General features: G+C 41.2%; 1 protein-coding gene across 1 annotated transcript in view; it reads left to right on the top strand.

Annotated features, from left to right (window-relative positions):
- Nucleotides 1–21,884, top strand: part of PPM1H (protein phosphatase, Mg2+/Mn2+ dependent 1H) — a 137,551-nt gene that overhangs the window by 86,785 nt on the left and 28,882 nt on the right. The window contains exons 5-6 of the mRNA XM_061467832.1: nt 12,620–12,704; nt 19,865–19,983. Coding sequence (XP_061323816.1) covers nt 12,620–12,704; nt 19,865–19,983 — 204 coding nt within the window. The remainder of the gene's footprint in view (nt 1–12,619; nt 12,705–19,864; nt 19,984–21,884) is intronic.

Raw genomic sequence — 21,884 nt, 5'->3', positions numbered from 1 at the left:
GGTATGTGTAACAAACTGTTACTATCATAATGAGACTAAGGAAACACCAAGTATGAGACTTGAATAATAATGTGCTATGCGGTGCCAGATATACCTCAGACTGATGCCTGTGGTATTCAGTTTAACCACCAAAGCTTCTCAAATCTAATCATTTCATGCCACGTACCCTGACAGTGTTGTATAGCAGCTGTCCTTTTGTAGTTGATGTGTAATTACATCATGAAAAGACTTTAATTACCATATTACTAAATTACCAGCCAGCGATCCTTTCAGGTTCAGCCCTAGCTCACTTCTGTATGGACTATTAGGCTTCTCCAAGCTGAACACTTTTGGTTGGTGTAAAAGGGAGGAAAAATTGTGCTAATTGTAGGTTTTGTTATGAACTATTATTGAGCTTGATGTTATGGCATCACTAATGTCAATGATATAATTAAACTTCTGCTAATGATGCAATCACAGTCCTGTAATAATTATACGATAACTGCACATGATACCAGAACCCTTCTAAAAATGAGGTGATGTATTCAAAGCCTGATAAAAACAATGCAGAGGGAGCCACTTTCATCCTCTAATGGCTTGTCTGATCATTCTTGAACTCTGCCATAAATATACCTACTTGTACCGTCAAAATTCATGTCTGAATATTGGCCAGAACATTTTCTGGTGTTTCTCTTTTTCCTTCCTTTTAGTGGCTAGCATTGTCCATGCAAGGTTGTCTAATTAGGGGCCAACAGTGCTATAGTCAATCCAGGATATAGTGCTTTTCTGGTAAGCATTGAGATGCTGCTGTTTGCTTGCCAGTTTGACACACACACTATGGTAACTAGGCCAGGCTCTTGGAGTAGCTGCTTTTTTTTTTTTTAATAGGGAATAGTAAATCTTCTCTGCTCATTCTTTTAAACAGTATTGTTCTGTTTTGCATTGTTAAAATGACTTTTACTTCTAAACTGCCATAACACGCCTTGTTAATCTCAGTTCTTTTTAGTTTTATGCTCTTTATTAAGATGTCATTTTATAGCTAGTGATGAAGCAGTAGTAAAATAGGGACTTAATGTTTTCACTGATTACTGCCCAATTATTGTAAAGCCTCATGCAACATAACATTTGCCCAGTATCACTACAGTGACGGTAATGCAATATGATCATATTAATTATCCTTGGCACAAGTGTTCTTCTGGCTTTTGTGTTGTCTGGATAAGGAGCTGCTCAGAGACTGTAGGCACTGCCATTTTGTGCTGTGCTGAGAGCCGTGTAGGGTAGCAGTGCTTTTATCATTATACAAGAGCAAAACATCACAAGTTGATTTGACTCTTCCGTAGGCCCTGAAACACTCACTAAATCTGCAATGGGTTCTTGGGCTTTTTTGATTTATTGGCAGAACATGGGATCAAAGCAAAGAGCCTGATGTTTCGGAGGCTTCACAGACTTGCAAGGTTACTGGATTTTTTGCTTTGCTTCATCAGCTTTTTTCTCATCTTTCTGCCTCCTTGCTTTTGCTCCCCTGTGCTGAAGTTTTCAGGGCATATTCACCGTCTGCTTGAACATCGTGTTCAGAAGCAAGCATAGAATGAATGCTAAGGCATTTGGGATTGTTAAATGATAGGGGCTCATTGAGTGATTGGTTTCTGTGGCAGTTTTGTGTGGGTGCGGGTTACGCAACTTCACTGGTGCTTCAGGTACCCAGATGTGGGAGAGTGTGTTTATAGCACCAACTTCTCCCAGTGTAATAAAACAGTGAATTGAACATTGGGTTCTACTTTGTTTACTGTTTCAGTTCTTTCTGGATTTGCTGCTTGTGTTGAATCTCACTACATTTATACTTCCTTCTCATCTTTGTCATGGTGGTTGTCAGCTGCTTCCCTCATGCACAGTTCTCATTGTAGGAAGTCAAATTTGGAGTATTAATCTGCTTTTATGAAGTAAATGGGAGAGGCATGGAAAAAGCCTCATACCTGCTGACTGGAACTGTAGCTTGAGTAGAATTTCTGAGAAGTCAGAATTGACGATTCTGACCCATTTTTGTGGTTCATGGTATCTTCATGAAGGCAGTCCGGCAGGGTGATTTTTGCCAGAAGCACTAATACCATGTAAGGATGGAAACCATAAAGTGTTCTAGTATATTACTATTGTAGAGCTAATTTGCTTTTGGTTTTTAGAGTTTTTAGCCTTTGGTTTTTAGAGTATTTTTAAGAAAGCTTAATTTTCTGACTTTATGAACTACTATCTTCTAATCTAAATTTCCCGTGTTTTCCTTAAGTGGTCTGCCTGCTCCATCTCCTTACATCTGTGTCTGCATAAACAACAATAACTGTGCTTTATACTAGAGACTTAGAGGTCTCTAGAGGAAAGACTAACTCAGTTACTAAGCTTCTCCAAGTCTGCAGTATTTGGAAAAGCATTCTTTTTCCTCTCTCCTCCTAAAGATGCGGCAGAAATTGCTGCAAATCTCTGAACCACACACAGAGCCTTTCCACCATGGGACCATGCAATCTGTGGCAATTCCTGTTTATCCCCTGAAGTTCTTATTCCCCCAAATACTCAAAAGGTGCCTCTGAAGTGCCAGGAGCAACACTTGTGGATTGTATTTTGGCCAATGAATGTGCACGTCCCTTTGAGTATTAATTCTTTATCAGAATCACTTGAAAATAAATATCTGATCATTTCAGGGCACATGATAACCTAAGGCTGGTCTGCTCAGGAGCCTGTGGAGTGAGGAGAGACTGAATTCAAGAGGAAGCAAGTCTCTCCCACACACATTCTCTCCTTCACTGACTGTAGTTTGGTTGATAGAGAAGTCTGATCCTGCCTAACAAAGCTGGAAAAGAACATGCCATCTTAGTCACACTAAGATGGGCCAAATCCCGTATCTCTGTTTCCTCAGCTTCTTTTCCTTAGAAGCCTGACTTTGCAGGCCTGCAGAAAGCACTTCTTTTCTCATGCTTGGGCTCCTTCCAGGAGAAGCAAGAGCAAAGGATTCATAGGAATAGCAGCAACCTCAGATATTGCTGTGTTTTGTGCTGGGTAAAGCTTTTGGAGGCACTTCAGGAAACACTTCAAGTGAGGTGTGGAGGAAAGGTGTTGGATCAGAAATAAGTTATTGCACTCAAAGTGCAGTGACAAGGAAGGGTGTTTCCTAGCAATCCAGTGAATGACAAGTTCCAGGGTGCTGGCACGTCCTATGCAGCACTGACTTGGCAGAAATGATTAATTTAGCAGGAAATGTTCATAGGCTTTTGAAAACAAAGCAAATGTCCTGCCTCATCTTCAAAGTCTTTGTTTTCCTTGGGAGAGGGTATGTCTTAGCAATGTCTATGGCAATCTAACAGGTGTTGAAGCCATTGTAAACATTCTCACTGAGTGGCAGATTCAGTTAAGTCTTTGGTCCTAACCACACAGACATCATCTACCCAGGAAGTCCTTATGCTCCAGATTATGAGGAAGGAGAGGAATTTTGGCTGCTGAAGTAATACCAGTAAACTGGAAAGCTGCAGTTCATTTGTATTAGTTTCCAGGAGCGATGAATTCTGTTAACTTTAATTCTCATAGGTTATCAGCCTTTAGAAAAAGAACGAAAAAACTGAAACCAGCAAAACCCACCAAAAAAAAAAAAGCTGGTTGCTGCCACTGTAAGTAAAAATTCCCCTGCTGCCTATTTTTATTGGTGAATTTAAGCGCTCATCAAGGAAAAACTCCCACTATAATAGCATCTTTGTGTATAGCCTGTAGAGTTTATAGCGTCTGAGGCAAGAAGGGCAAAGGGTGCAAAGATGTAATTTTAATCACTTTTTTACCCTCACTTTACTGATACATAAAAAGCCTGTGATCTCTAATAGAGGCAGCTCATGGTATAAGCAAATATACCAGAATCCAGATCTTCCAATGCAGTGCTTAAAGCTCAAAACCATCTTTTTCTTAATCTGTGCCTTTGTAGCTGACCCCAGAGACACCTGCAGGTTCTTCATTCCAGTGTTATATGGCCAGGGCCCAGGCATTTTAAGCAGGCTTGGGTGCCTGGACGACTAGCTCCCACGCATACTATGAAAGGAGGACTGGGGTAGCACCCCAGGCTTGCTTGATGAATGTTTCAAATCTGCTGCTGTCCTTACTGTGTTGGAAAGCTTTTCTCATTCCCCTGAATACTGTGAGCTTGCCAGGCAGCCCAGGCCATTCAGTTTTAGCGGCAGCTATGCAGTGTAGTCTGAGCCCTGCTCTGGGGGCTTTTAGCAAGGGTTTGAAGCCTTGTCACTTGTGTGGGTGAATGAAGCAGGACTTAGGTAAAAATTCACTCCTGCAGAGTGAGCAGAGAGTGCTGCTTTCAGCCTGCTTTTACTTCTCAGTCCAGCTTGTTCCAGTATCCTGCAGTTGCCACTGAATTAAGCAGAAAAGCTGAGATTGAAGTAGATGTGATACGTTAGGTGCTGAAAATCATTCTGGCTTTGTCAGTGGTAAGACAGTGAAGATGGGGAAGGGAGGGAAATGCGTGCTTCTTCCATCTTACGTGGTCAGCCATATCCCAGCCATATTACTGGCAAAATAAACACTGACTTGCACAGCAATGCCTTCATCCACTAAGCCCAGGTTTAGTTGCCATAGTAACTCGTCCTAGAGATGAATGTGATATCCTGGACAGCAGGGAAAAGACTTGATTCCACAGATACCAGTCCTAAGGCTCAAAGCTGGCCGCAGAGACGTGACTGCACTTCTTTGTTCATTTCCCTGGCACAGCCTGAGTAATTGGCGGCATGTTGTTCAGCCCTGATACAGAAATGTGGTGGTGGATCATCATTGCAACCCTGGACCTAGCTGTGTTCAAATGAAGAATACAGTGAAATCATCATGGGCAAAATGAATCCCATGAGGGCAGCAAATCTTCAACCTAAGGATGCTGGGCAGTTTTTGTGTGCTAGCAGTATCACTATAAACTCACTGTAATCTGGCTTGTAATAGCTTCCTAGCTACCAGCTGAACTCCTCTCTGGAAGATCAGTGGGTTCAGATGTAAACCAGCAGAAAAGTACAAATTAATTACAAAGCATTTTAGTTTACTTCATTTGCTTTGGTTTAGTGCTACTGGAACCAGTGTAGATAATATTAGAAGTGTATAGGTAAACATAGAAAGTCAGCACTGATTCAGTAGAAAAAGTTACTTTTCTGATCAAACAAGCAAACAACAGAGATCGTATGCAATACAGATAGCCAGTGCCATCTGTGGCAGTATGAAAAAATGTGTAATTAGCCCTAAAATGAAACACTTAATAAAGCCAACTGCTAATAATAACTCCATACTTAGATTGCATCAGACCAGCAATACACTTGAGGAACTAAACTAGAGCAGGGAATTCACAGGAGAGTCCCATTGGAATGAAGCTGCAGCTTGCCAAAGAGGCACTGGGAACTGGAAGCATGCAGCTCGTAGGGTCAGAAATGACCAGGCACTGTGTCTTTACCAGGCTGTCTTGCCCAGGCTATCTCCTCTGTAGGTAACCTGCAAGCTCAGTGTTATATTTAGTTTAAAACTGTACAATGAGTAGTGATGCAGAAACAACTGAAGTAATTTAGTTAGTGTTGGTGGTGTCCAAGTGCTTCTCACTGTTGGATGCAATATACAGGGCAGAGGGGGCTGCCAGGTGTAGCAAATCCCTTTAACTCCTGCTTGCTGTTAGTTGAATACATAGGATAGAATATGAGATCAGTTCTAAAAATTCAGATTTTTATTGGTGGCAGTAAGGAAGAAGCTGACTGGCTCAGGTGCTAGTGTAGATGAGAAGCCATTCGATAGAAATCTCTGAATATTATTTTGCTTTGAGAATCAGCTTTTATTTGCCCATTTGTGATCCTTTATTAAAAATAATGCAATTCATTTGGAAAAAACAGAGCCCTACAATAGTGGCTTTAGAGTATATCAGCAGCCTCATTTTGCCCAGAGGCTTTCTCCACAAGAATTACTAAATAAGCATTAGAAATATAAATACGACTGAATTGGGTAACTGGAAACAATGTAAAGCTCTACACATGTGTGCACAGGACCAGCTCATATGCTTTTAGGTGCCTCTGAAAGATGATTTTTAAGGTTTCTTGCAGGGACTGGATTTCATCATTTCTTTCCCTGGTTCTTTTCAAAGGCAGGAACAGGTTCTCACGTTGCCCCAGGAGAGGTGTAGCATGCTTGGATCCGTGCTGGTGCGAGGACATGAAAAAAGGCCCCTGAATGAAATACCTGGGAGCACCTGGCAGGTGTCTTGTTGAAGCAGCAATGTACTTGGCAGTTGTGCTGCAGAGTTTTTAACCCTCAGAGCAGCCAGGGTGGCTGGCAGTCTGCAAAAGGCCTTAGCAGCAAGTTTGGGAGGGTTCTTCATTGTTCCTGCAGGAAAGGCTGAAGCATACTCCTGTAGGAAGTTACTTTTGCAGCACTTCACCAAGGCAAGTTCTTGCACCTTTTAGTGTCTTTAGGGAGCTTAAGATGCCCCAGGTGATGAATGAATGGCTCCGTGCAGCCTGCTTTAAGCAGGGTGTACACAATTAGACTACATTGTAACGGGAGGAGCTATAAGCAGGAAGAGTGTGTTCCCTCTTAAGGCTGGCTTGCTTTGGCGGGGGAAAAAAAAAAAGATCCACTGTTTCTATTCTGTAACAATATTTCTGTGGACAGACTGGTGTTTGTGCTGAAAAATGTGAAGAAACCAGGGTGGCAGGACTGTTGAGTGGCAGTAGATGGAAAACGAGGACTGAGGCAATTTTCATTCCCTCTCCCCCCTCCCTGGGTTGTTGCTTGTTTTATTCTTGGTGGTGATGCCGAGTAGGAGTTGAGGCATTTGTGAAACATCTCTTGGGTATTGCAGGTGGGAGGTGGCCAGGGTGTTTTTCCATTGGTGTTGCTGAGGGTTGCTACTTTCACCTCTGAGTTTTATGGTGATGGATATGTCATCGCTGGGACCTGTTTTAATGCCAGCTAAACATTATATAATGGTTTGTTTCACTATCCCCAGCCTGCCTTAATTCATAAAATTAAGGAAATCGTTTAAAGGCTTTGCAGTGTAGTTCCATGATTACTGCCAGTGCAGTGAGGTGTTTGTTCACCTGGTTTCTAAAGAAACATTGAGAAATGAGGCTGCATAGGACTAAGGGAGAGTAATTCAGTCCATAGTAAGTGAAACCAAGGTGCCAGGGCTGAATGTATTAAAAGTCATCAGTAATCATGATGGCTGTAAGTTCCAGTACCTCATTTAAAGAGGACAGAAACACTTTCTGGTTTTTTAAATCTTTTTATAATAATCTGTAATTTCTTAGCAGTTAGGAAAATGTAAACATAAGCCTGTTCTGTAGCTCAGCAGACATTAGCATTACTCTTCCTTGGCTTCTTTAAATATATGCATTTAGTTACCATAGTAAACAAGTACCCATGTATACTGATTTTATAGTTCTAGGATTTTTTTTTTTCTCTATTTTGTGACACACCTAATTAAAATCTACTGCTTGGTTCCCCTTTCAATGTAGTAAAACCCTGCCTTATTCTTTCTGTCAGTTTAATCCCTCTTTCTTTTCCATTGACACATTTCTAATACCCCTTCAGACAGGCCAGACAGTTCTGCTTCATCTCTACTGAATCCACAATGCATAACACCTTTTGACAAAATAGATACATCCTCCCTGTGGCTTGGAATTGATATACACTGTCAAGAAGGGTTTTCCAAATGGTCTCTCTTTGTCACCTTTACCAGATTTTTGTCCTCTGTTGTAGAAATGTGCAGTTTAATGTTGTGTTTCAAATAATTTTTGGCTGAAAAAGTGTGTAATGGAATCAGGGTGTCCCCTGAATACTCCTAACAGTAGGAGATGCCTCTTTGTTCTGAGCACCAGAATCCCAATAGACCCGTGACAGCAGTGAAATTACACTTTTGACCTTGTTCACTAAAGTGTTTCTCTCTCTGTATGATTAAATGAGAGTAACTAACAATAGCTTCCTCTAAAATATATGAGTTTCCCTCTGTTTGTTTCTCGTAAGAAACTCAGAAAGGATGCTGTGTAATTCTGAGCTGATTGTGTTCTTCACAAAAGAAGAAAAAAGAAAACAAATCCAAACCCTGCTTGATTCAAGGAGAGGTGGCTGTTTTATTCATATTAAAAATGCAAAGCAATTGATATGTTAGTATTTAAGCCAGTGTTGTCGCTACATCCTGTGACAGCAGCAGTAAAACACAGCAGCGGATTTTTATCCTTTTGTTGCTTCCTTCACCGCACTTTTTAAAAGGGGATATATACTAAAGCACCAAATACATCTTTAAAGTATTGTATCTGAATATAGAAAATAACCATATACTTAAGGTTCTCTGTGAATTTGGACTGTGATCATGGACTATGCAGTTTATGTCAATTCAAAAGATAAATGTTGTATTTTCTGTAGATTTACATGCAGCCTTTTAAGTTCCTGGTGTTTCTTTGCATTTGCTTGTGACTGAGCAGACATAGGCCACTGCAGTATGTGCTATGACTGCCAGTCCCACCTTACATACCAAAGCCTGGCACATCTCTTGCTCCACGCTCTGTTATTCAAGGCATGGCTTCTCTGGATCAGAAAAACCCAGTGAAGTAGCTTGAGGAGAGATACAAAATCAGATTCTTATTACTTCCATTTTAGGTTACTTCAGCTGTGTTTTGGGGACTTATTTTTCCCTGATATATTCCTGTTTTCTGTTAATATTTATCGGGTTTGGATTAGTGAACATTCTTTTTTAGTCATGCAGAGCACATATCTGTGAAATGCAGGGGCAAGTACAATCCTGTAGTTCATGTGGGTGGAGAATTAGATAGCTTGGTTCAAGAGGAAGGGAAATCTATAGCTTTTTTAGAAGGAATCAAAATAAGTGACTTAATGGCCTCCATGGCCTCAAGACTAAGAGCAGTTTCTCCTGTTTGCTCACTGTGGATGATGCTGTGTAGGGAGAGTATCAGAGCCACCGAGCTTGGAGGGCGATACACTGAGGGGGCTGCAGATCTGCGACTCCCAGTTTCCTATGCTGCCAAAAAAACTTTTGTTTTTCAATTACTGCTTCATTGGTGATATAAATTAATGACTGGTATGGGTCTGAAGCAACCTTGTCAGCAGAGAATATTTGGTTAGTGTTGACATAGTTGTTCCCTGCAAACATGAATCATCTGTCTGCCTTTGGCAGGCTCACCCTGTGGCTCTGCTATAATGTGTTTCACCAGTGTGGCTGAAATTAAAATGTCACTATTAAACATGGCAGAATCGGATGCTCTCTGGGCATCGCATCTCTTCGAGTTCCTCTTGCTTCCTATGTAGCTATTTCTGACAGTTTAATAGGACAGCTGTATTCTGGTATAAAATAATACATTCATATTTCCACAATGCACAGGGAGCTAAATGCTTTCAGAGCACTATTTCATGGTGTACATGCATCTTTCATGCACAGCAGAAGCAGTAATGTTCACATAGCACCATGTTGCTGCTTAGTCCATTAGGAAGCATAAAGTCAAAATTAATTGTCCTGCACGACCGTATAGAGTGGGTCTCTAAAAGCAGTTGCTGGGCTGTTTGTGGCTGCTGCGTCAGCCAGGCTCCCTCCCTGTGAGCAGTTATTGACTTTGGGCTATTGAATTCAGGGCTCTGGAGGTTGCTTGGTGGGAAAAGCCTTCAGTCAGTGCTTGGCAGCTCTGTCACTGCGAGGTCATGGAAAGGGCAGTTCAGTCTTCAAACCCAATTAGGGCCTGATTCGGCATCTCTTCAATCACAGGGGAAAAGCCCACTGAGTAGGGTGGCTCCTGAACCAGGCTTTCGCACCCAGCCTCTCCAGTGAGACGGCTGATGAACGTCTCCACTTTTGTCACTTGGGCTGTCAGAAATATGCTTTGCTGTCATGAGATGGATGACCAGCTAGTGCAGAAAGGAAAAGAGCCTGGTAAGAAGGTAACGAGCCCACCAGAGCTGAATTCAGACCACTAATCTGTACATGCATGTCTGCATCCCTCCCGTTACTCATATCTAGAGCTGTCTAATTCCTTGGATCAAATCATCTGACTCTTATGAGCAGCTGTAACTTTCAAGTTGAATAAAGTCCAACTGCTGAAAACATTAATGAAAAACAAAACCGAGGCTGTGTTTTATCAGGTATCAACAGCATTGCTCTAATTCCCCCCCTCCAAAGATTATTTTTTCTTGTGCTGGATTGTGCTTTTCATCCCAGGTGGCTGCAATTTCTAGTGAAAATAAGTTGAGCCATGAAAGGTTGACCCACTCGCCTCTGAATTGCTTTTTATATGATGTGAGTCCCTCAGGGCCCAATTCTACCCATAGAAGTGAGAATGATAGCTATCAACGTATATAGGAAGTATGTCAGTGTGCACAAAGAAAAAGGTGAGCCCAGGCTGGTCTGAGTGGTCTTTAAAATACTGATTTCCTGTGGAAATGGTGATTAAAGGGGAAGCAAAGGGTAATTAGAAAATTAGCCTGACACACTAGCAGTTATATCAATGTGTGTTTTTATATTGGCTCTTTCAGACAAGCACGCAATCAGCAGATCCCTTATGACTCTCTTAAACTAGAGTGTAAAATTTGGTTAGTGTCTGATCAGGCCCTTTGATCACCCTACTCTAGATTGTTGCCAGAGTACTTACGCTGTACTAAACTCACAGTCCCCTTAAATGGAGGCTTACTCAAGTAAGTCAAATTACATATGGAAAGGCTATAAAAACTGTTCACTATCTTTGAGTAAATGAGCCTGGTTCAAAGCTGAATACCTTAGGTATTGCAAAACTAAAAGCACAGGTGTTGTTGCAGAAAAGAGGTTTAAGTGGTTTAATTTTTAAATGACTGTCTCAGAAATTCAAAGAAACTTTTAAGCAAACCTTTATTATTTTTTATTGGACCAGCATTTCTGTAAGCCTGTAATGTACTCAGAAAGCAAAAAAACTCCACCAAAAGTTCTGCACAAATTTCTCTTCAGAAATTAATGAGTTACCACCACCACGTCTGTCTCATTTCAAGCACACAATACTGTTTTTAATTGTAGCAGTGGAGGGCCAGTGGGAGCTGTCAGTATGTAGGTTGCACTCCTGCCACCTGTAATTTCTACACAAGATTATTTGCAAGGGAGTGCTGGAAGTCCTGGAGCAGTAAATTTGTTATCTGTCAAAGCAGAGCTGTTTTCCCCTGGTCACTAGAGCCTTTTCCCACCTCTCCCATTGTAGCTCCATCCTGTACTTGTCTGTTCTTTGCCACATGAATCTCAAGACATGTGAACAGTTCCTTTCCTCTCTGATAATGCTCTTTCCTTTTGCATACCAGCTATGCAGAAGATCATTTGGAGACAGTTCTAGTTCACTATCATATCTGGAAGATTTGGAAAGATATCCTATACCACTAATTTTACAAAGCTGGTCTGCACCTAGGCTGGTTTTCTCAAGATGCCTGTGTTTTTAATTTAGAGGTTAGGTTTTCAGTTGTTGTGTGTCTGCCATATTTGTTGGATGCCTTGCAGTGCCATTAGAATACCTGGCGTAGAAACAGTGCCATTGAATTGATCAAATCATCAAGAGAACTAAGTGAGCATGTAAATATCACATCAAGGGGATGAAAAGATCACAGAAAGGAGGCCATTTAAAACATATAGAAACTGGAATGCAAGTGACAGTTGCTTTTTTTATCTACACCAAAGCCTGGTACACTGCTACTATCCAAACAATGAATTAATCTACTGATGCTTGAGAAATGTCTCCAAAACAGGCAGTAAAATCTCTGGGATGATGCATAGTTCATCCAGCTCTTCAAAAGCACCAAGCGTTAGTGTACTTATAGAGCCGTGTAAATAATGGAAAGATAAAAGAACCCACTTCTGTGAGTGAATACAAGACTGCAGAATGCAGTAGGAATACTAGGTAAATTCTTCCTTCTTGTGACTGTGTTTCAGCCAGTGGCATTACACCAGGGAAGAATCTGACTGTATTTTTCATGCAGCGTAGCAGATTGTTAAGAGGCAACAGGCAGGTGTTTGAGAGAATTTCCTCTGCCGTTTGCAGTAGCGTATGTAAAATTTGGTTGACCCATAGTCATTCCATTAGCTGTCATCTTCCGGCACATAACCAGTTAAATTTGTGTTAAACAGGGTTTGCTTTGCCTTTTCCATTTGCTGCTGGAGTAGAAATGTTTTGACATGACATATGACCAATCAATAATTGGAAAGTGCTTGCATGAGTCATTTGAAGCCAGTAGTTTAGACAGTGTCAGCCACAACTGGGATTAAAACCTGCAAAGAGTTGTTCTACAATCAGTGATTCTGCAGCATCTCCTCTGGGTGTCCGCATTTCACTTAATAAGGATACCCTGTAGACATCAACTGAAATAACTCTTGCCTTTGTTGCTTGGATGTTTTTGTAAGCTCTGAAATGAGCTTGGCATATACAAATATACTTTATTATCCAGCCTAAAGGATGCAGAGCAGGAATTACTATTCCGTTCTGCTGGCAGCTTCAGTAGAAAAGAAATGGCTTTATTTTGCTATGACTGAAGGGAATAAGAGTGTGACCATACCCTGTGGTTTTCTGGGTAGTTTTAATTTTTTTTCTTTTTTTTTTCCTGTACTGATAATGTTTTATTCCTGTTACAGGGCTATAATAATCCGAAACGGTGAAGTTATTCCAATGTCTTCAGAATTCACTCCAGAGACTGAACGCCAGCGACTTCAGTATCTGGTAAGAGACCTGAGGACCATATCGGGTGCTGTTGATGACAAGCATTGCCCAGTAATATCTGTGGTTCATACAATTGCTGCTGAGTTACTGTGGCTTACTGAAGGAACATATACCCACTGACCACCAGTGACCCACCATGTATGTCTTTTAGCCATCAGTAAATGTGGAGAAAAGCCTGGTGGTGCAAATCCTGATGAAAAGAGCCTTGCCTCTTCTATGAAGGCCATCAATTAGTATGGCTGTGCTTGTGTACCTTGTTTAGCTGCAGACCTTCAGTAGGTCATTGATGTTGGATAATGAGAGCTCAAACACAGAGCTAACAAGCCACAGAGGTATTTCAGTCCATCCCAGTGTTTAGCATGTGACAGTATAAAATATCACAGACTGCTTTTTGTGTGTGGATGATATTGCAGGGTTTTATTCATTTGCTCTTAATAGTATGCCAATAGTATCTCAATCGGGGAAAATATATCCAACTTTGAGATGATGTCAGTGAGCATTAGTAGCTGCAAGATAGGATGGGTGAAGAAAGACTAGTTGTATTTAGTGTAGCAGCACCCATAAAGGGTGACTAGCTGAGGACATGTGGGATGCTTTATACAGCAAGTTGGCTGATAAGCTGCCCACGAAACAGAAGTCAGAATGTATGGTGGTGTTTATCATGCAATAATCTTTTTTCTCTTTGAGCTTTTCATTGGTGGTTGAATCAGCCAGTTGAAGTTGGCTGGGTGTTTGTCAAGGCATCATTCCTGATGTGACTAAGAGATTTCTTTTGTGCTTCTTCTGGGTCTCTGCTTTTTCCTTTTAGAAAGCTTTAGAAAGTTTAAGCCAAGGAAGGCTCACTGTCACCTTTGCCTGACAAGAGGTAGACAGGCAAGTGTAGTGGCATTGCCTGGTCTTAGAGTGTCTCTTATCTGAAGACTGGCCCAAGCACGGTGATTTGAGAGTAGGCAAAATGCCAGTGGTGGAAGGTTTTAAAGAAAAATTTCAAATGTTTCCACAATTGTCATGTTTGATTTTTAGTCAGGTTCACTGGCTTAAAGCTGAAAATTTCAGAGGAAATAGTGCTTTGGGTGTATTTGTATTCAGCAAACCAAATGGAAGAGGGGCCTAATAAATATTTACAATTCAGTTACGTTTAAAATAATTTGTTTGCCTTTAAAATAAAAGGTATCTTTAATATCTGGGGAGTCTGCTACTTCTGTAGGAAATACAGATAAAGCATTGCCTACAAGGGATTTTTTTCTCTTTTGATGTCCTTTCTGGCTTATGTTTGGAAACAGCAGCTGATATGAAAAGCCTTTCTGCTGTTTCATTTGGAAAATTCCTTTACCTTTGTTTGTTTATTTTAATTCTGTATGTAACAAGTATGCCAGATCTATGGGTATCATATTCAAAGAAAATACGTGCAGGACAGCAAGAGTGTGAAACAAAATTAGAGAGAATTTCAAATGTAACATTTCATAAGTAACATATTTTACTCTAGTAAAAAAAAAAGAAGACCCCAAATTTCTTACAAAGTTAGCATAAACATTACACTCCAAAGGTTGCATCTGTCTTATGGATTAGATCCCAAATAATTCTCCTTACTCACCTTGGCTGTGCACAGGTTCTGCTATCAGTCTGTTGCACCATCAACATCTCTCTTCTGCTGTTCTTGTCTGAAAGTTAGTTGGTTTGGATTTATTTTCTTATTTGCAGTTAAAGCTGATATTTTTTTGTTTGTTTCAGATGTGTTGCCCTGCTCTTCCTGCACAATAGGAAGAAAATCACTTAATCATTTCAGCATTAATGTTTTACTTGGCAAACTCAGAGATACTGTTCACTGTGGGGGAGTTAGTGCACGAGCAAAGGGAGGGTATGGATTTACAGCCTACAGGCTTCTGAGCATTGGTTCCCTGTGCAGTAGACACTGTTAGCACAGTCAGGGCAAATAAGCTTTCCTCTGCCTTTAGTGGCTATTATTTGCTTTGGCCACACAGGATGTTAGTTTAGGTCCTCTTTCCTGGGCTTTTATTTCCATGTGCAAAGAAGTCTGCAGGGTAACGAGTTGTTCAGATCGTGTGAGCATCTCCATATGAAGTTCTCCAGCCTAGTCTTAGACAAAACTGTACTTCAGCTAGTACTGGTTGAGTAACTGGAGGGATGGGAGATGGACACACAAATGTTTTCCCTATCCAGCTCCCTTTTTAATGCAGTTTTATTAGCATGAATCCGAGACTGGCCTTGGGCGTAGGCATCTGGCATGACAAACTCAAAAGAACAAGTTGTCTACCCAGTCATTATGACTTTTGAATAGCCTTGGGCATGGTCATCCCTTTGTCTCCACCTGCACCCCTTCTTTTTTGCAGTGAGAATAGCATTCAGCTGCAGATTTCAGGTAGGCCATATGGCAGGGGCAGTCTTCTGTGTCAGGGGACTTGCAAGAATATTGCTGAAGGCAATATTGATCCTTCAGTCAGAGAGCACTTAAGATGTAAGGTGTGAAAGTGTTGCACCAGTATTCCCTTGGTCCTTTGGCTTCTGCACCATACTGCTTCTGTTCCATGGGTGGGCATTCATGAACCTCCTTTTCTTTTGAATTTTTGTGTCTGGCTTTTCTTTTTAGCACTATGTCAGGAGAGCTCCACACAATGCCTACTCCAGGACAGCTCTGGCTTCCCTATGAGTGTATCTTGAGCAAAACCAAAATCCAGCGTTGACTGGGAACTGCTGTTCAGCAGTTGTGCAGGCAGTGACTGCCAGAAGCAATTTTTCTTTCATCTTCTGAGGAGACTATTAATTTCAGTCATGATAGTCTAAATTGGAACAGTAAATGGCATAGATTTTGTTACTTATTTCTTTGGAAAATGTGTTCAAAATGAATGATGTATGAATGTACTGCAGATGGGTGTATTTCTATTAGTTATCAAAGTTGCACTTTGTAGGTGTCATGTGAGGTCAGCATGGTGTTACTGCATACTGTGTCCATGTGTGTAGCCAGGCAGTGCCCCAAAAAGTTCACAGCTCAGACCAAAGGTGGTGCATTAGTGGTACCAGGGCAGTCTTTACCACTAGTAGAGACTGAGTGGCCATTAGTGGCTGTGAGTTGTAGATGCTCTTTGTGTTTGGCACTATTCAGACAAAGGTTCATGAGCCTGGACAAGCATGGGTTCAAAGAAGACCTCTTCTTATTTCGTCGTTCAGGCAAGGGTTAAGTGATGCTAACTTACCTGCTGAAGGATGTCTGGGGAACCCAGCCTGAAGAGGAAATGAACCTAGATCTCCCAGATGTCGGTTCAGTGCTTCAATTACAAGTCAGATGCATGTTAATTCTTTGTGGCTCCCTGCATCACCCAGCATAGGATTGCTTTGGCCATCTGACGCACTGCATGATGCTGTGGCAAAAGAGATGTGTAGATTTATGGAAAGGGTCCTGGCATGTTGTAAGAGGAGAGACCAGTCCAGGGATTGATTTGGCTCTCACTTTCCTCTTTTTATTCTACCACTACCTCTTTTAGTTTTAACTTCTGTTTGTCTTAAACATGTCCGTATGATAATGGCTGAGTAATCCACCAAACTTCTGGATGCATTGTGCTGTGCATGCTGTTGTGAGCATCAGTCCCATATAGTAGAATATCCTGTTGGAGAAAATGGCACAGTATGATAAGAGGGTAAAGTTGTAAGATATAGTGGGCATAGGGGAAAACAGCATTTCTGAAAATAGCACAAAATACAGTGAAACTGCGAGTGCTGGTGATGTCCCAGAGCGGTGCATGCTCAAGGAGCTGGAAAAGGCATCAGCAGACCTTATCGAGGTACGATAAGATACATGCAGTGTTCCCTGCTGCCTAATTAACTGACACACTACTGTGTTAGTCTGGGTTTATCTTAATTTCATGTTTGCTTTGCTGATCACCAGGAAACAGCAGGAAGTAAATGGCCTTTTCAAAGAAATGTGACTAATATTTCCTTGAGCAGGCTCCATTTTAAACAGCTAATACTGAACGTAATGCATCCAGGCACAAAATATACCATAAAATGGCAGAGTACCACAAACACATGGTGCAGACTATGCCAGATTTATGCCAAAAAAACTGTGATAACTTCTGAAAGAAAAATGATGGCTAATACTCCAGTTTCATGACACAGAATAACAGTGTTGTCTGAACATACCTTATAAGGATATACAAAGCTTTTGACAGTCACTGTTCTTTAAATTTTAAGTTCTCTGAATGGTGTTTCTGATCTTAGTTTCTTGCAAATCGAGGTTAAACAAAAGATAAAATATATCCTGCCTCACCAGTGATGAAATTCTGGTAGTCAGTTCAGTTACTATTTTGTTTCTCCTTTGATCACTTGAGGGGATTTCGTAGTGTCTGCTTGTATATCTGCTTGAAAGATCTGTAGATTTTTAAAGCCTTGCTTTTTTTTCGTTCTCTGGTTCTGCTGCCCAGCACAGGTTGATTGGGGTGAAGAAGAGTTCTGCCTTATAGTAACTGGAGAACAGTTCTCAACAAGCCTGACTGGAAGTTGCAGCTGAATTTTATAGTAGAACATTATTCTCTCTGCAGAATCACCAGTGAAGTATCAAAAATAACTGTTAAAAAGAAAAGGGTAAAAAATACAGAAAATTAGCAGGGAGTGGGGAGAAGCCCAACAAAAATCCCTCTTTCTTCGCAAAAGAATTCAGCTTACAGGCACCAGAAGCTTCCAAATTGCTCTTTTCCCTCTGTTCCACTGACGCCAAAAAATATTAGAATCAAGTTAAGATCCCTGGATTGTAAATCAAGCATTGAGGCTTGGCTGCAGAAGAGAAATCTTACTTGAACATTAGCAGTCCACTGGCAACTCTGCCAGCTTTATTAATCTTATTTTGCTTGTGACCTCAGACTTTCCATTTGAGTAAATCTTTATGAAATGCAGTCTCTCCCAATTGCTTTACCTTTTCAATAAAGAAAATTCTTGTTTTCAAGGGGAAAAATGATAAAAGCCTGCAACTTTTTCTCTTCTGGACCTGTGATCCAGCCTAATAAGTAATCTCGTAATTCAGAGGTTAAATAGCTTAATTTTGATGTCAGGTATGAGTCTTTTTTGCTTTAAAGAAGGCATCCTGTTTTGTAATCTGATGACAGTAGTCTTTAGCTAGAAGTGGTTTGTAATGGTTTAATCAAGATAGGCTGTGCATTTTTAATAGTGAACTGAATTGCACTTTCAAAGCAGACTGACTTCATTGTTTGCAATGCCATAGACTAGAAAGAATTGAAAAAATACCCCCCAAAACCCCAGCTTTCTTCAGTCAGTGTGTAGCAATACATCAAATAAATCATTAGGGATGTTCCATCTTTTTTTGCAACTGGAATGAAAATAAATAAAAATTAGAAGTTCGCGTGTACTTTTAAATCAAGAACTCAGAGTTCTGGAAGTATGAAAAACCTCATCTGGACTAATACTGCTAGACCTCTCAGAAGTCACCAGTGCTTTTCAGCCATTTCTGTAATGAGGAACAGTGATCCAATTTGGAGGGTCCTTGAAAACAGTATTTGCTTTGGGGAGGGGACCTTGGCTGACTGTAGACTGCAGGGAAAAAATTTAATTCCCTTAACTGTATGTGGAGAGAGAATTTGGTGGAGTTCCAGTTCCAGGAAGGGATCACAGAGTCAAGATCACACTTGTGTGCTTGAGAGCCACCTCTTGAAAGCAATCTTTTTGGCTACACACAGCAATCTTGCTCACCCTGTTTCAGCTGAGCTCAAGGTGTTTTCTGGAAGGACGTCTGGCGATGAGAACAGGGACAAGCTGATGGAAGGTTAGTGTTGTGATGTGCTGAGCCTGATCCAACTCCTATTAAATTGAGTGGGAGCAGGCTCGGCCCTTAAATGCAGGAAATATTTTATTGTGAACTATCTGCATGATAGCTGCCAGGTAGATCAATAAGGGCTTCTGCTGCTTCCTGTCGCTCACCTTTGATGAGCGCTTGATTTATGACAAACCCACAAAGTAAAGCCAGCTCATTTGGTCTGCCCTGACAGCATCTGCTGCTGGAGATAAGACAGACTTTATTGCCTTAACTGGCTGGATAAGGAAAAAGAGCTAGCTGCAGAAAGATTAAGAAACACAACTTTTTTCAGTTCCCTCGCCAGTTTGACTGTGGCTTCAGAAGAGCTTGCTCAAGATGTGGCACTACGAAGGGAGGAAGAAAGGCTTATTTATGCAAATATTAAAGAAAAATATGTGAAGTTTATTTTGGAAATAAGTAATACAGTATGTTTAGGATTACACTATCGTATCAGGTGATCTGGGTATAAATCCAAACCAGAAATTTGTGCAGTGGACAAAGAGCTTTGCACTGCTCTCAAGTACAGTCAGCTCTGCAGAACATGAGCCTTGGGCACGGCTCTGGCAAAGAGGCCTCCTAGCATCTGCAAAACAGCACACCAGAAAGGACAGCAGCAGCATTTGAGCACTAACACCATCAAAAACATAAGTTGCAGTTGTGACACACAAAACTGCTGCTGTTTTTCTTAAAGTCAGTTCTGCATGAAGGAAGTGGTTTTTAGAAAACAAGAAAAGACATTGCTCTGCAACTCGTGCTTATTTGCAGTGTCACATGTGATGGGATGCAGCACACTGAGCAGGTAAAAGGGAACATATTTCTCAAGGCAGTGACCATTAAAATGTGGTAGTAGTATTAGGTTTCGTGTGTTGTTGGTGTAGCTGAACTGGGAGTCAAAAAACTTGAGTTTCACTCAACATGCACCCCTCCAAATCTCTGCTTGCTCCAAGGATATGTCCTTTGATCATTCCCTTCTCTCACATAGCTGACTTAGAAAAGGAGATGTGTTCTGTTTTATGAAGCCCTGCAGTCTCCTTCAGGGTCAGTGAATGGCATGTAGTGTAGAGATCCCAAATGTTAAGGAGCAGGGAGAAGTGAAGGATTTTGAGGGCAAGAGGACTGCTCCCTCTAAGGCTGCTGCTGGACATCCGCAGTATCGGAACTGGTGTATGTGCACATTGTTGGCTGAAGCAGAGCTCACAGTCCTTCTTGTTTAGGAAGGAAGGGGGGGGAATGTGAATGGGAAGGGAGCGGGAAGGGGTGGTAATGCTACCTCTTTAAACATAGATGATGCCTTTTTTTTGTGATGTCTGTGTGGTATCTGTGGCTTGGTTTCTGCCCACAGGCTTACATGCAGCCCCACTTGCTGGGAAATGAGTTCACACATTTAGAGTTTCCACGAAGGGTGCAGCGCAAGGAAGTTGGGAAGAGGATGCTCTACCGTGACTTCAACATGACTGGCTGGTAAGAATGTGTCCTTCTCAGCATGGGGTCTGCCTTCTTCCCAACCAATGCCTGCTTTGTACCTGTCTTTGATTAGTATAAACTCCATCAAACATGGAGGTGCACCCCTGTGTACTGAAGGGAAAGGTATTTCCTTCTTTCAGATGTATTTTTCTTTCGGAAGTTAACATTTTAAATAAATTGACCTGCCTCCAGAGTTAGGACCTTGTTTCATTTTAATGTGGGAGCACTCAAAGCAGAGCAAACACATAAAAGGGAGGACATGCCAAGGGATCTTTCTGAAAGCTAAACAACTTTTCTATCTTGGAAATAGCTTTTTATAATATCTGGATCCTTTGCATGCCAAAGAATGCCTGAGGAAGAGAAGAGCTGCCTCCCATACTCCAGTGCAGCTGACCCCTGATTTGGGTAACCCTTGAGGAATTCTTTTAAAGATGGGCCTGTCTGAATAAAAGTCATAGCCATCTTAAAATGAAAAGGCTTGAATGAACAGCATTGACTTAATGAAGCAAAGACAGGAAGAATGATGATTTTTTTGTCTCTTGCTAATTGTCTTCATTGTTCTGTGTCTGTTCAAGAGGCTCCTTCTCAAGTGACTCCCACTCACTTAGAGAAGCCCTAATCCTTGCTGTTGTGGGCTCTGTGTGTAAGCTATAAAGGCAAAAGCCCTATAAATTCATAGTCTTCACTTCCATGCTGTTTGTCTTTTACCATCCTTAGCAAATGTCCTTTCAAGAAGGAAAAGAATGGAGAGGGTTAAAAAGCCTCCAAACTTTTTTTGGCTTGGAGACCATACCCCACATGCTTCTGATTTGTCCCATACTTTATAGACCATAAATATAATGATGTGTTAATGGCAGAATGATGATCTAAGTTTAATGTTACCTGGAGTGTTTGTGCAGAACATCTTAGTCTGGGAATAACCGTCATTGTCCATTATCTTGAACAGCTGCTGCTAGAATGCGGAGTCTCACCCTGAGAATGATGACTTCACATTTTAGAAAGGCTACAGGCATGAGCAAAAGAATAGGAAACAGAATAAGAACATTGGATCAACTGAGGTCTTCAACAACAAAACATTTGGAACATCATGAGACATTCTCCCAGTTTCTGCAAAGGGAGTTTTCTTATTAAACTCCCGGATGTCTCTGAAGGCATCAGTAAAGCATGTCTTCATGTAGACTTCCAAATGTTCTTTCTCAAGATGTGAGATGCTATTGAAGGGGAAAGGGGGGGGGAGGGAAGCTTTCTAATTTAGGGGAGAGCTACAGGAGTATCATGGGCCAAGATCTTCCTTAGGGGAGGGTAAGAGCAGATTACTTTCATTATGGTTGGAAGGCAGAGAGGGTTTCTCCCGCTCTGTGGGAGTTGTTTTGCATTTCTCTGGTTGGTTAGTGGTCTGGAAAGAAAATGAGGTTAAAATGGTTGAAGTTGCAGCATTGGCAGGTGACACCACAGCTCTTTTCCTAATAATCAAGAAAGGCCATGAGGAACTGTAAAGCATGAAGTTATTTACATGAATGGGCAACGCAATGATCAAATTTGGTGTTGATAAATACCAAGTAAAGCATGAAGATGGAAAAATAACTATTAGTGCACACTAGAGGTTGCAGCTGAACTTGAGAGCCCTGTCAAAAAGCTCAGTGGAAGTTCTGCTTACCGTGATTTATTTTTTTTCCCAGTCAAAATCACTAGTGGAATGTTGGGATGTGTACAGCCCTGGAATAGTTAAACTAATAGGTAATTCTGTATGTCAATTTGTACCTCATTTATGGATCTATGCATAGCACTTCACCTTATTCAAAATGGTTATTGCATAGCTAACAGTGTTTGGCGTTAGAGGAAAGATAAACAAGAAGGAATGCAAATTTTAAATGTAGAATAATTAGTAAGAGCTTGGG

This window comes from Pezoporus flaviventris, unplaced genomic scaffold (genome assembly GCF_033815535.1).
Source record: "Pezoporus flaviventris isolate CSIRO_AGI_PZ_B2104156 unplaced genomic scaffold, CSIRO_AGI_Pfla_v1 ptg000045l, whole genome shotgun sequence".
Lineage (NCBI taxonomy): Eukaryota > Metazoa > Chordata > Aves > Psittaciformes > Psittacidae > Pezoporus > Pezoporus flaviventris.
The sequence above is the reverse complement of the archived record's forward strand: the minus strand, read 5'-3'. Positions and strand labels throughout refer to the sequence as shown.